Below are 13,848 nucleotides of genomic sequence, written 5' to 3' on the forward strand. Positions count from 1 at the left end.
GTCACAGCTCTTGTGATTTGTGAATTATGATCATTCGGCAACGAGCAACTCAACTACCCGACCACGACTGCTATAAACAACAGCTATAATGTTCAAACCGTGCAGCAGTTGGTGGTAGCTTCAGTTAGTGATCTACCCTAAATATGCCATCTGTTGTACACCAACAAATAAAAGAGTCCTCAAAACTCAAAAGAAAAACAAATAAAAAGAGGAAAGAAGAGAGGCTCAACATCTCCTCCCCCGTAAAGAATGATGATTTTAAGTACAAACAACAGATTTCCTTTTGTAATCTAATTGTCAATTACATCAAATTTGTCGAGACTGATATACACAAGAGCCTGCAAGTGAGATTCTTCAAGATTGAAGCTAAGGGCGAAACGACCTTTCTGTCAAAGAAGATTACAATTTGATGGGGCCTTAAAGATGGCCTTAAAGATGAATTCTCCATTAGGTTGGGGACTAACAAAAGTAAGGCCAAGACGATGGACCTGGTTACCTGGCATGTCGACTTCTGGCTCCAGTACACCATTGTGCCCGCGACATTATTGTGCAGCAACCTTGACCAATTTTCTTTCCCCTTTCTTTTCTTTTTGTTACATTGAACTGTGTTATTTGGGTTGGCTTTCGGCAGATGGACAGTTTCTGCTGGCTTCACTGGACCAAAGGGTGTATTTTGAGGGCAAAGGGACCAAAATTTCACCTGTTTTTCATCAGAAACGCATTTGGCGTACTGTACAAAACAATGGTAATAGTTACAGATGACCACGCTTGAAGCCAGGAAGGCAAGACAGACCAATGCACTCTCTTTTTGGTTTGTGCCGTCAGCTGATACTGACCACCATATTCTTAATCATCTATTTGTTGTGTCCGCTTTCTGGTAGGTTGGTTAGCAGGCATGTTTTTCAGCAATGGTCTCAAAGCAGCCATGATATCTGAAAATGATGGCCGCATCCTCGGATCTCTGCATGAAACAGTATGCAAAACAGAATTGAGAAACTAAGTAGGCGCATAAAAAGATTGATAAAGACAAGGAAAAGTACCATGCTTCAATTTAAAGAAAATGCAACTAAGTGTTTCAGAATAGTTGTTTTTTTCAGGACATCGCAAAATATTATGTTTTATCTCTTCACACAGTTAAACTTTTCAAACGATATACTCTCATGAAGCATAAACTGAATGTGGGGGGTTCCCAGAAGTCACCTTTACTTTCACTATTTCATGGTAGTATTTATGTGACAGAAAATTTACCAATTTATGACGCAATTGTTTAAGTAAATAACTACACATTTGAGGCCTCACAAAAATTGTAACACAGTATAAATCTTAAAAATCTATTGCAGCCCAGTGAGTTAAAGCATACTAACGTCTGCCAGCATTTCTTGATTATCTCTGCTACAGCAGGATCCACACTGCCTGGAATATCAAGTCGCCGTTGCTGAAAACCAACAGCTCCAACAACCTGCATGGGATTCATACCTTCCCATGGCTGTAGTAATGTACAAAGTTCCCATAATATGACCCCATAGCTGAAAACGTCACATCTGAAAACAAATGGATAAGGCATTCATCAATCACAAAACCATTTCGAATCAAAGAGAGCAACATGTAAAAAAACCTACTTCTCATCTGATGGTTCATTTCGAAGTACTTCTGGTGCCATCCACTCTGCCTGCATTTGATGTAGCACAGACAGTTAGCAGCTTCTGGAAGTATTTAGCCTAAAGCAGAAGTTTTTGACTAAGAAAATCTATTAAACATGCAAAAGCTTATAAAAGACTGCTGATATGACATCATCAAAGTTCCAACTTCTAATAGATAAAGGGGGGAAAATCAGGAACTGGCTAAATACTGTAAATGTTTCAGAATCTAATGATCCTCTCCAATCCAACTCATCCTCGTACTCACATGATGACCTGAATGAAAATATAGTTTGTAGAGTAAACTAAAGCATAACGAAAAGACAAATCGCATGTGCAAGTTTACGTTGATATCAAGATAGAGTGAATTGTGAGTTTTAAAAAGGCTTCTGGACCTGGCCAGCATGATTACCCCACCCCTCTAGCTACACAACTTAATATTTCATCAAATGTTTCAGAATCTAACAATCCTCTCCAATCCCTCAAATTATCTAACAGAGTAAATTATGGCATGATCAATAGAAGGATCAGACGTGCAAGTTTAGATTTATCTCAATATAAAATGAACGATTAGTTTAAAATAGACTTCTAGCCCTGACCAACACGATTGCATGCCCCAGCCCCTCTAGCTACACATACCAATCTGAATGCTAAAATAAAAGTCAATAGCAAGCATTTCATCATTTTCCTACCATTGAGAGGTATCCCATATATATTCGCACAACATGCGATAGAAATGAGTCTTACAAATGAGCAGAACTAACATGCAAGCTAAATCTAAACTTGGTGTCAAGAACAAAATTTCTTATTATAAGGAACGGGAAATGTTTGATTCAACATAATCATGCAAGCTTACTGTTCCAGCTGTGGATCTTGAGGAGAGGAAGGTACTATGCTTTATACGTGATAAACCAAAATCGCAAACCTAAACACAAGGCAAGTCATAATTTTGTTATATATCTAGAAACGCCCAAGGTCCAAAGCGTGCCACCATTTATGGACCAGTTTATTACCTTCACAACCCAATTTTTGTCAACAAGTAGATTTGGAGACTTCAAATCTCGGTGAACTATGACAGGGGTGCAATTGTGTAAATAATTCATACCACGAGCCTGTGGCAGACAACGACCAAGTATTAGAAAAGAATAGATCGAAGTTCTCAAGATCAAAGTTCTCAATATGAATGAAACACAACAAAAATTAACTTAGGCATACCACATCAAGTGCCATCCTTAAACGTCTTCTTTCATCCAACTGGTTATTGGGCCGATGGATCAACCGAAATAAACTACCCCTGCATTGCCAATACTACAGTTAGCAATTGCGCATTTATGCAAGTCAACTTGTATAGGGAAAAAAAGATAAAACATAATGATTTACAGCCCTGATAACCTATACCTGAATAATGCTTTAGCAAATAAAGCATATGTAGCCATAAATGCCTACATCTTGTACTGTCATTGAGGTCCTAAAATGTGTTTCTATTTTAACTATTCTTATACATCATCTTCTATATTTACTGTTAACTACAGTGTAAACTTGGCAACTTGCTGGCACCTATGGGCGCAACCTCCCATTTTTCTTAGAAGCGTTTTACTGCACCATTCCAATACTCTACAATAAGCAGTGCATCGGTGCTTTTGTATAAATGTGAGGAGAAAATTCAATGCACGTGAGAGGCTGAGGTTAAATGATTGATTCCCCAGTAACTACTTTCTAGGAAGAGTACTTTGGCCATTTCAAAGGGAATGCCATTTGACCAAGCTGGGCCAGCAGAAATTTTAAATGCGAACTATGGACAGTTCCATATTTTATACAAGAGGGATCAGCTTGTCAAAAAAAAATCAATGGTGATGAATAGAGGAGAAAATCTTCCTCCAGTAAAAGTAACAAAATCTATGGACAATCAAGTAAAAGTAAAATCTTCCATATTTTATACGAGAGGGATCAGCTTGTCAAAAAAAAAAATCTATGGACACTATCAAGTAAAAGTAACAAAAAAATCAGCATGGGAGAAAGAAGAGGACTGAATAGAGGAGCAGAAGGACGGCAGAAGCAAAGGGTGTAGAGTTTTGGCTGAGTGTTGTAGGTTGAGTACTCCAGTTAGAGGACTTGATGATTTTACACCCCCACCACAAGTAATAACAGAGTAACTTTGAGATTGCAAAATCTTATCACCTTCTTTTACTCTGGAAGATTCATTAATTTAACCACAAAAGTAGTATCTATATAGGAAACTACACATGTTACATCCATTAAATTCTTCTTTTATAGTTATAGAACACACTTCTTAAGAAAAAGGTGATCAAGCATTAATTAACAAAGATTGGTGCTGTAATTATAATCCATGAAGTAGTTGAAGATTCAAAAAGTTAAATAAAATTTCAACAAGGATGCAAAAAGGTACCTTGGAAGAAATTCAGTCACAATGGAAAGATGAGGTACGCGAGTGACAGCCCCCATGAAAAGAACAACATTAGGATGACGCAATCTTCTCATTATTCCAAACTAAACAGAAAAAAATAGTCTTATAAATAAACATGAAAATTTTGGCAAAGAGTCCAAATTAATCATTATAATGTAGACGCGCCGACAGATATAATCATGTAATAGTTTCTAAATGTCTAATTCACTCATTTCACTTTCATGTGCCAAATGCTAAATTTTTTTTGTTTTTGAGGTTTGCTTCCAGCATTATAAAAAGAGATTTATTTCAGATGAGAGAGCACAAAACTAAAACAACAAAAAGAATAGTTCTGTGTTCAAGTCAGCTAATTGTCTTCATTAATTTTTCATGGTCTACTTCTAAAACTGGGCAGATCAACACAGCATGGTTTATTATAACACCATCTTGTGTTGAATACGTAAGACATGCCAATACAAATTTTAACCTTTTTTGAGTAAATCATACTGACGATTAAAAATATCCCAACACCAATTATTAGGTTGCCTGTTCTAACCGATACAGAAGCTGAGTCATTTTAAGCTCCTAGGGGACTATAATAAACTGTTGCTATTCGGATTTGGGATTACTAGTCAAATACAACAGCAGCAGCAGCAGCAGCAGCATAGCCTTTCAGTCCCAAGCAAGTTGGGTAGGCTAGAGTTGAAACCCAACAAGAGCCACAAATCAGGGTTCGGGCACATGAATAGCTGTTTTCCAAGCACTCCTATCCAGGGCTAAATCTTTGGGTATATTCCATCCCTTCAAATCTCCTTTTATTGCCTCTTCCCATGTCAATTTTGGTCAATATTTAGCGCAAAATGCAACCTTACTGAAATGGATGGTATGTAAGCTCTGCATATCTATGTAACTGTCTGACAAGCTCAAGATTCTTCAACTGTCTGATGGTCTAAAGATTATTGGTTCACATAGATTAAGAAAATAAATCCTTTCATTATAAAGTTAGCAGTATTCCATTTTGTAGCCTATTTAAATGCGAAAATTCATATACCTCAGTTCTAAATTCTTCCAGAGCATCACTTGAAATATCTTGTTGCAAGAATTTCTTGACAGCGACTTCCTACACAGAGAAGCAAATTGCTATGATGCAACAGCAGCAGCACAAATATAGAAATGGTATACATTTTTTACCATTTGTGCACAGAGTGAAACAAATGAGCTCTGTTTAAGTTAATCAATCAATCATTTGTAGGTTAGTTGCTTTAGTTTTAACATTCTTCACTTTCAAGTCCAAGCATCTAGTTTAGGTGGGGATACACAATAACAATATAATTGTGATAACTATTACAATGTGTCTGAAACCTTTTTTAGGGAGAATGAACTGGCTAAGAAATTGTTCAAACGCACGCTGATGACTACTAGATTGACTTAAATGTGGATCCCATGTTGATATATAGAAGAGTAATACCCCCTCAGGCAGTCAAGGTTAGTACCAAAGCTACATATGGGTCCGTATATTGTTGTGGTACACCGATACAAAATTGAAGAAATATGATTTATTGCAGGCTTGCAGCCACATGCCTAGCTGTAACTTGTAACATGATTTAGCGCCACCTCAGTTAGGTGGTGTTCAGTGTTCCTATAAAAAGGAGTGAAGGACTTCCTATGCAGTTGCAACAAAGAATGGAAAGTGTTCTAAATTTTGACAAGGTGAAATAGCGGGGGCCATTTTGTTTCTGCATGTATTATCCTATAGAACCTAATCTTTCTTTGTTACATTGGATCTCATTCTACCATAAGTTTAGGCTTATTATCCCAACCTGGACTCATTGTAATTTAAGACAAGGTAGATGAAGAACTTACTGTTCCATGCCATTCACCTCTGTACACTTCTCCAAAAGATCCTGTAGATAAAAGAAGCAAGTCAGAACAGCATTGGAAATACAAGGCAGCGTGATTTCGTGTTTCAAAGTATGTTTTATGTTATTTCCAGTAAAGAAAAGCCATGGATTAGGAATGGCCATCTTTAGCCAGTAACACTGCAAATAAATTGATAGTCGAATTATACAAGCTGAGCCATGAAGAAATTGAATTTGCAAAAATAAAGAGAATTGTACCCAGCCCAACACGTTCTCCAAGGGTAAGATCTTCCCACTGAATTTCAAACTCTGCAACATCATCTAGAGTAATCTCAGATCTTGCACTCTCTGTCCCAGTTGACCTATCAGAAACTCGCTCAGCTTCGTGAGGTTCTTGAACCGAATCCTTTTCGTGCTTGAGGGCATTATCCTGCCCATGATTTGTTTCCAGCTGATCATTATCCAATAGGTCATGTTTCCCTTTTTGGATTGATTTATTTGATGAACTTGGCAAGCAAAGCAATTGACAACCAGGATCAAGGTATTCATATTGCTTGTTAACAGCAGCAGTAGTAGCAACAACTGCAGCAGCAGTGGCTGCAGCTGCAACTGGCACATCTAACTTAATATCGCTGTTAGATTTAGCTGCAGCAACAACCATTGAAGATGCGACCACGGCAGCTGTCGCAACAGCAGCAGCTGTAACAGGCATTTGCTTTATGAGTTGCAATGGATTTTCCTGGGGAGGTGCAGATGGCTCATACAGAGGTATAGAGGGAGCAGCATTATCCCGGGAATCAAACGGATGGTAAACACCCAATCCCTGGACAGGCTTAAGGTCAAGAGGCATCCGATAAGGAACAATCTTGAGCTCATGTCCAGGATGATGTGGCAATGAAGGACCATGGCCACCAGAACCATCATGTGCTGTGGATTCAAGCTCATTCATTGTCCTTATCATTTCATCTTTCGTTTGAAATACAGATGTGTCGTAAACAATCAGGTCTTTTGGTTGTTCCTTAGATTCTTCTGAAAACAAGTCAGGTGGTGGCACAACTCCACTTTCAAGTAATACAGCATGGATCTTTTCTGCTAACTGGGGGTTCTCCTTTGCGGCACTAATCATATACTCCGAGACATCTTTCACTTTCTTCCTGCGTACAGTTGGAGTACTGCCCATCTCAGAAGATGGAGGCGAACTTGATGACGAAATATTTGATGCGATCGACTTATCTTTTCCTTCTGAAGTAATGTTATGATCTGCATTAGATTCATGAATAATTGGCACATTTTCACTTGCATATGTGCTAACTGATAGCTCCTCAAATGAACTCGATACCCCAGATCCAGATACGTCATTGTCAGTCTGGGCATTTATTGCTCCATGTGGACCAGAATGCCCAGCATTGGTAGGTGTCAATCCTTTTTCAAGTGATTCATTTTCAAATGAACCATGAATGGAACTTGAAGCTTCACTGAAAGAAGAAACCAACTGAGTGTTACTGTCATGGTGATCATCGACGAATAAGCTGTCTTCCACTTCTCTACCCAGGTCGGCACCATCTGATGGAACAAGAGTGCCAGGATCTATCATGAGATCAACAATGCATTCCCTGTAAACATGTGGGACATTATAGATGGTAATGTATTAAATGTAAAGCAATACCCATTGCTAAAACAAGGGGTTGAAATCAGAAATCTGGACAACCTATCCTAATCCTTAATACCCAAGTACTAAAAAAGATAACTTCTACCATCAAGGAGTTGGTAAGCACGGTACCTTCCATTATTAAATTTCACAATGTTCAAAGCTCCTTCATCTGATCCAGTATACTGCCTTCCTTTAACTAGTCGACAAGGAACAGCAAGGCTGTCTGCCAACACCTAGATGCAAGTATGCAGAGAATAGAAATTAAAATACTGAAAGACCACAAACAAACAATTTTGCAAGCATTAACACCTAGATGCAAGTATGTCATGAGTTGAGCTGAGTGCATAACAAAAATGAAGTCAGGTTTTATGCTACTAACTAAACAAGGATAACATTCTTGAACATGTCAGATTCTGTACTGAGCAGGGAAAGATATTGCATTTCAAAATGATTGCCACTAACGACTGCGTCTCTAGGGCTTATTGTTTATGACAGATTTCATAACAACAAAAGTAATGTTCCTCAGATTGCTGACCACAATGCGATTTGTTACTGACCTTAAAAAGCAGAGCACGGTGCCGAGCCAAACCAACTTTTAGCTGCCCAAGCGGTATAACTGCACTTCTTATACCAGCTCTCAATGTGCTGCTCATATTACGGTACTTCAACAGCATGCTTTCTGGATCAACAAATGGTCCACCCATGTGGTCGGAAACTAAATTAGCTAGAGTCTGAACCAAACTGCGGCCAACAAACTCTGAATTTTTCGAGCGAAACTCCACAGTCATTATAAATGCCTTCTGCTCCAGCGCTACAAGCTCAGAGTCTAGTGCTCTGTTGACCAATACAGCTTCGGTTTTGGCTCCATGTGAAAGAGGCAGTGCTTGCAGTTCCATCAGAGAGGGTATGGTCGATAATGTGGCCTCATTCCCAGTGGCACAAATGTCATAGAAACCATCCAAAATTTTGTCGTCGTAGCTAAGGGCATTGAAACTCTGTGAAGCACGAACAAATCTACCATATGAGGAAGTAAGAAAATGGTAAGAGTCACAAATACATAGGGAGATTTTACTTCTTTACAATATCTGACGAAGGAGAACATCTAATGGTGGCTGGTCGCTGCTGCTAATTCTAGGCTATTGATTGAGTGTTTCAGGGCATTGCACATGCGCCTCCTACAAAAGCATGGGTAGCCAGTAGCTTCTACAAAGCAAGCCAGATGTTCATTATGGTGGAAAACCCCTAAACCACTACTACAAAATCATGGACTAACTTTTGTTTTCCTCATCCTCAAAAAAGAAAAGGTTGATCGGATTATGAATGGCAGACCAATCCAAGGTGTGTTATTCCGGACTACCATAATTTCAGATATACCAGAAAAGGAAATGAGCATATATACCATAACGAGCTAAGTTACATACCTACACTATCCCATGGTTCGATACCCCATTCCATTCTAGGACAGAGTTCAACGTCTATCAGAAGAACACTACCATGATCGATACCATACATGAAGGCCAATTTCGTTTTCGTCTCTAACGTCCATTTTGCATGAACATAGCACAAGTGAGATCCCATCGCAGTAAGGGAACAATCTCGCAGTAGAAGATACTAGGATGGAGAGGTGGGGATGGAGATGCTGAGTACCCAGTATCGGAAGGCGACGACCTCCGCGGGGGAGCTCTGGAGCGGGCATGAACCGAGGCTGATCTGCTTGGCCACCTCGATCTGCATCGCCTCCGGGTTCTCCCGCACGCTCATCTCGAGAGCTAGCTGCATGTGGTAGTCCTCCAGCTCCGCCTTCTGCTTCTCCTTCTTCTCCATCTCCACCTCCCGCTTCCTCTCGTCCTCCGCCTCCTTCCGTGACTCCTCCTCCCGGGCAACCCTCCTCTCCTCAATCGACGAAGCCAACGCAGTCGCCAACGCGGACTCCTCCGCCTGCACCTCCGCCGCCGCCGCAGCAGCAGCAGCAGAAGCAGCAGGTTCCGGCAAGGACGGCGGCGGAGGCGGCGCGTGCGGCCGCCCGGTCACGGAGCTGAGCCAGCCCGACAACCCCGAGGCGTGCATGTGCTCGCCGCCGCGGCCGCCGCCGCCCTTCTTCGTTGGCGGCGGGGGATGTACCGAGGCGCCGTCGCCGCCGGCCGAGTCGCCGATGTGCAGCTTCCTGAGGAAGTTCTTCATCCCTCCGCCGCGCCCGCCGCCGCCGCCGCCGCAGCTACCGGTGGTGGGGCGGTGGATCCAACATGGCTACGGATGCGGGGGCGGGCAGGAGGTGGAGTGCGAGGATTGACCTGCCCGCGTGCACCCCAAGCCGCATTAAATTATTCCCGTTAATTTGCTTCGCCCGCTGCAACTGGCTGCTGCCGCCTCCGCTTGCTTGCTTGCTCTCCCGGCTGCCGCTTCTTACTCCTCCTACGACGAGCTGACGCAAGCGGGTAACTCAAATTAGCCTTGATCAAACCAAAAAATTCCGGGCTCGACTGCGATTGGTGGGCAGCGAGTAATCAATGCGGAAAGGCGCCCGGCTGGCGGCTGGTGACTCCACGCCTTGTTCGGATGACAAGTAGGGCCACGCCTGAACAGCCCCACGAGTCAGTGACGTACTACGTGGCGCCTGCGTGACGGCATCTCCAACAGACTCTGGCGTATTTATTCGAATTTATTCCAATGTATTGTCCATTTCGCATTCTCCAAATCCCAAAGGCTAGATTACTTTCTAAAATATACACTCTTCATCCACTCAACAGCCTCTCTATTTCGAAAAAAACAGCCTATCCATTTTGTACTCTTCATTTGGACAATTATTGCACGTAGGACCTACACTTTGACGAGGTAAATTGACTTGCTATGTTGGGTTGAAAGGAAGTTTGGCAAGAATGAAAGAAAGTTTGGCGAGTCGGATAGGCGAGTCGGATAGGATAGAGAGTTAGATAACAATTTCGTTCGAGATTTTTATACTTGCTAAATTTTAGCTGGATAGCAATTCCGCAGTTACTCTAACCTGGCTGCCCGGTGTACGAGCGGAAGTGATTAGTACGGAGAAAGCAAAGCAAAAAGGGTGACACGCAGGACGGGGCTGAGCCGGGAAAGCGAAGGCGAGCGAGCGGCTCGGACGCTGCCGCGGGGCCCAGTCGGCTCGGCTCCCACCTCGCGGTGGACAACCCACCGACTGGCGCGCGGGAGCCGGGACCCACTGCTCTCGTTCGATCTACTGGTAGCTTACCGGTGGGACCGGTGGCGGTCAGCCCACTTGCCGTCGTCGGGTCGGGTGGGCTGCAGCCTGCCGCGCTGCAAGCAGGCAGGCAAGTTGGCCACTGGTCTTTGCTCTGGCCTGGCCCCTCGTAAGCCGCGCGCCCACCACCATGTGGGGCCTAGGATCCCGGGGAGGCGCCCGCGGCCGCGGGACCCGTGCGTGGGCTGCGCGGGCGGGGGAGTGCTGCTGCTGACTCGACGGCGTACGCAGGTGGGCGGGGGTGGCTGCGTGTGGCGGGACCCACCCGGCGCAGCAACGAGCGTGTGGGCCCGCGTCGGACGGGCAGGCAGGGCTGCTCGTGGAATTTTTCGGGCTGTAACCCGGTTGGCTCGGTGCGCGCTCGTGTTGGCTCGCCGCTTGTTTGTAGTGGCGCTTTCACGCGGGTAGTTTTCTTTTTCCCATTTTTGCGTCGCGGTTTGGGCTTTTCGTACGACGGGAGGGAGCCTGCTACGCGCACGTGGAAAGTTCGTGCGGCCACGGTGGCACTGAAGATTCTGCGTTCAGACTAATCCCCCCGTCTTTGGTAGTCGGTAAACGTACCAGTACCGATCGGAAGAAAATTACTCCCATTCGTCGCTTCTTGTCAAATTTTTAGGAGGCTAATTAAGAGGATTAAATATGAGTTAATTATAGAAGCTAAATGGCGAGATAAATCTATTAAACCTAATTAATCTATCATTAGCAAATGGTTACTGTAGCAACACATTGTCAAATCATGGACTAATTAAGCTTAATAGATTCGTCTCACCGTTTAGCCTCCATCTGTGCAATGGGTTTTGTAAATAGTCCATCTTTAATACTCCTAATTTAAACATTCGATGGGATAGTAACTAAAGTTTAGCATGGAGATTCAACCGCCCCTTAAGAAGCTTTGTGGTCGCTGCTTCTTGTGAACGGTATATTTGCGTACCTATTTTGTGTGCCTTTCGTCAAAGTCATATCACAAAACTTCTCAGTTCTCACGGAGAAAATTGGTTCAGATTGCTGAACTACACACATTTGTTGCTGACTGAGCTTTTCTTCTTCCGCTGAAGTCAAGTTATAAAGTGCAGACAGGAGATGCAGGGCCCGTTTGGTTCCTTTACTTATTTTTAAGCAAGTGTCACATCAATGTTTAGATACTAATTAGAAGTATTAAATGTAGACTATTTACAAAACTCATTACATAAGTGGAGGCTAAACAGCGAGACGAATCTATTAAGCCTAATTAATCCATCATTAGCAAATGTTTACTGTAGCAACTCATTGTCAAATCATGGACTAATTAGGCTTAATAGATTCGTCTCGCTGTTTAGCCTCCACTTATGTAATCAGTTTTGTAAATAGTCTACGTTTAATACTCCTAATTAGTATCTAAACATTCGATGTGACGGATGCTTAAATTTAAGCAAGTGAACCAAACCAGGCCGCAGTATCGCAGAAAATGAGAAAAATTACAATACAGCAGGGGGCGTGGAGACTTTGGCCTTGTTTAGTTCACCCTAAATCCCAACTTTGTCATTATGAAAAAGAAGATTCCCCATCACATCAAATTTGCGGTACATGCATGGAGTGCTAAATGTATGCGAAATCAAAAACTAATTGCACAGTTTTGTTGTACTTTGCGAGACGAATCTTTTGAGCCTAATTAGTCAATATTTGGACAATAATTCACAAATACAAACGAAACACTATAATGTTGCTACAGTAATTTTAACACTCCAAAGTTGAGCAGCTAAATAAGGCCTTTTGTTAACAAAGGGGGACAGAGATTGGAGTCTAGTACGAAGCTTCCTCGCGACGCCGAATGCGAGGTGCCGAGGTCTCCTGCTAAAATCCGACAAATGCCTAGCACTAGCAGCCTGGGAGAGATCGAAGGCACAGTTGGACAAACAAGTCGCGAGTATATTTAAACACGAATTACGAGATGCACATCCACTGGGGGCTTGTTTAGTTCCCAAAATCCAAATTTTAACACTATGCAAAAAGTTTCCCATCACATCAAACTTGCGGTACATGCATGGAGTACTGAATGTAGATGAAATAAAAAACTAATTGCACAGTTTGGTTGTACTTTGCGAGACGAATCTTTTGAGCCTAATTAGTCAATATTCGGACAATAATTCACAAATACAAACGAAATGCTACAGTATGCTACAATGCTGGCACAGTGATTTTGGACAACCAAAATTAGGCAACTAAACAAGGCTTGAGCGGACAAATGGTTAACATGCCTGGATACACTCCGCTAAACTTTAGCACCTGTCACATCGAATGTTTCATACTAATTTGAAGTATTAAACATAATCTAATTACAAAACTAGTTGCACAGATGGAGTCTAATTCGCGAGACGAATTTATTAAGCCTAATTAGTCCATGATTTGATAATGTGGTGCTACAGTAACAATTTGTTAATGATGGATTAATTAACCTTAATAGATTCGTCTCGCGAATTAGACTCCATTTGTGCAATTAGCTTTGTAATTAGCTCTAGTCTCATAATTAGTATCCGAACATCCGATGTGACCCTGCTAAATTTTAACACCTCGTATCCAAACATCCCAACATCCGATGTGACCCTGCTAAATTTTAACACCTTGTATCCAAACATCCCCTAGTGGCACAAAAATATTCTCAATTATGCATGTAAAAGAGCTTGTTTTTCCCCACAGTGAGTATAGCTGGATCTGGGTTCCATTGTGTAGGTAGTATGATAACGACCTGAACAATACACTATGCGAATGAGGTGAAAGATCCAAACTGTGATGGCATAAGCATGAATTCCAAAGCATCTTATCTTATTGTTACTAATTAGATATTCTTTTTAGCCCTCAAGCTCACAAAAACACGTTAAAAAAATAAATATTAGAAAATCTCAAATTATATTACTTGTTAGAGATTCTTTTGCGCAGAAAAAAATCAGAATATATAGCCATCAATTCAGTAATTCTATTCGTCATTTACAATTAGAACCATTAGATTATATTATTTTTCTACAAACATTTACCTTTGCCATCATGAAAATAATCCTAGCCTAATATATATACATAAAGTACCCACCGCA

The 13,848-nt window shown here is 41.9% G+C and overlaps 1 protein-coding gene across 1 annotated transcript; it reads right to left on the reverse strand.

The window, feature by feature from the left end:
• Positions 1-202: 202 nt before the first annotated feature.
• Positions 203-9,956, reverse strand: LOC117852751 (probable serine/threonine-protein kinase SIS8). The gene is made up of 13 exons (XM_034734991.2): positions 9,199-9,956; positions 8,109-8,546; positions 7,681-7,784; positions 6,159-7,513; positions 5,905-5,945; positions 5,093-5,161; positions 4,045-4,145; positions 2,853-2,931; positions 2,651-2,749; positions 2,494-2,562; positions 1,620-1,669; positions 1,365-1,541; positions 203-961 (listed from the first exon to the last, which is right to left on the reverse strand). The coding sequence occupies exons 1-13, from the start codon at positions 9,730-9,732 to the stop codon at positions 847-849; spliced, it is 3,231 nt and encodes a 1,076-aa protein (XP_034590882.1). The 5' UTR covers positions 9,733-9,956; the 3' UTR covers positions 203-846.
• Positions 9,957-13,848: the final 3,892 nt, after the last annotated feature.

Source organism: Setaria viridis, chromosome 4 (genome assembly GCF_005286985.2).
Source record: "Setaria viridis chromosome 4, Setaria_viridis_v4.0, whole genome shotgun sequence".
Taxonomy (NCBI): Eukaryota; Viridiplantae; Streptophyta; class Magnoliopsida; order Poales; family Poaceae; genus Setaria; species Setaria viridis.

What these genes read in the sequence shown, in the direction of transcription:
- LOC117852751 (XM_034734991.2), bottom strand. Translation starts at nt 9,732, where the DNA reads ATGAAGAACTTCCTCAGGAAGCTGCACATCGGCGACTCGGCCGGCGGC. An exon ending in TGGAAGAATTTAGAACTGAG is followed by an intron (nt 4,146 to 5,092) that starts GTATATGAATTT and finishes TTTTCTGTTTAG; the next exon opens with TTTGGAATAATGAGAAGATT. An exon ending in CAAGATCCACAGCTGGAACA is followed by an intron (nt 1,670 to 2,493) that starts GTAAGCTTGCAT and finishes CATCAAATGCAG; the next exon opens with GCAGAGTGGATGGCACCAGA.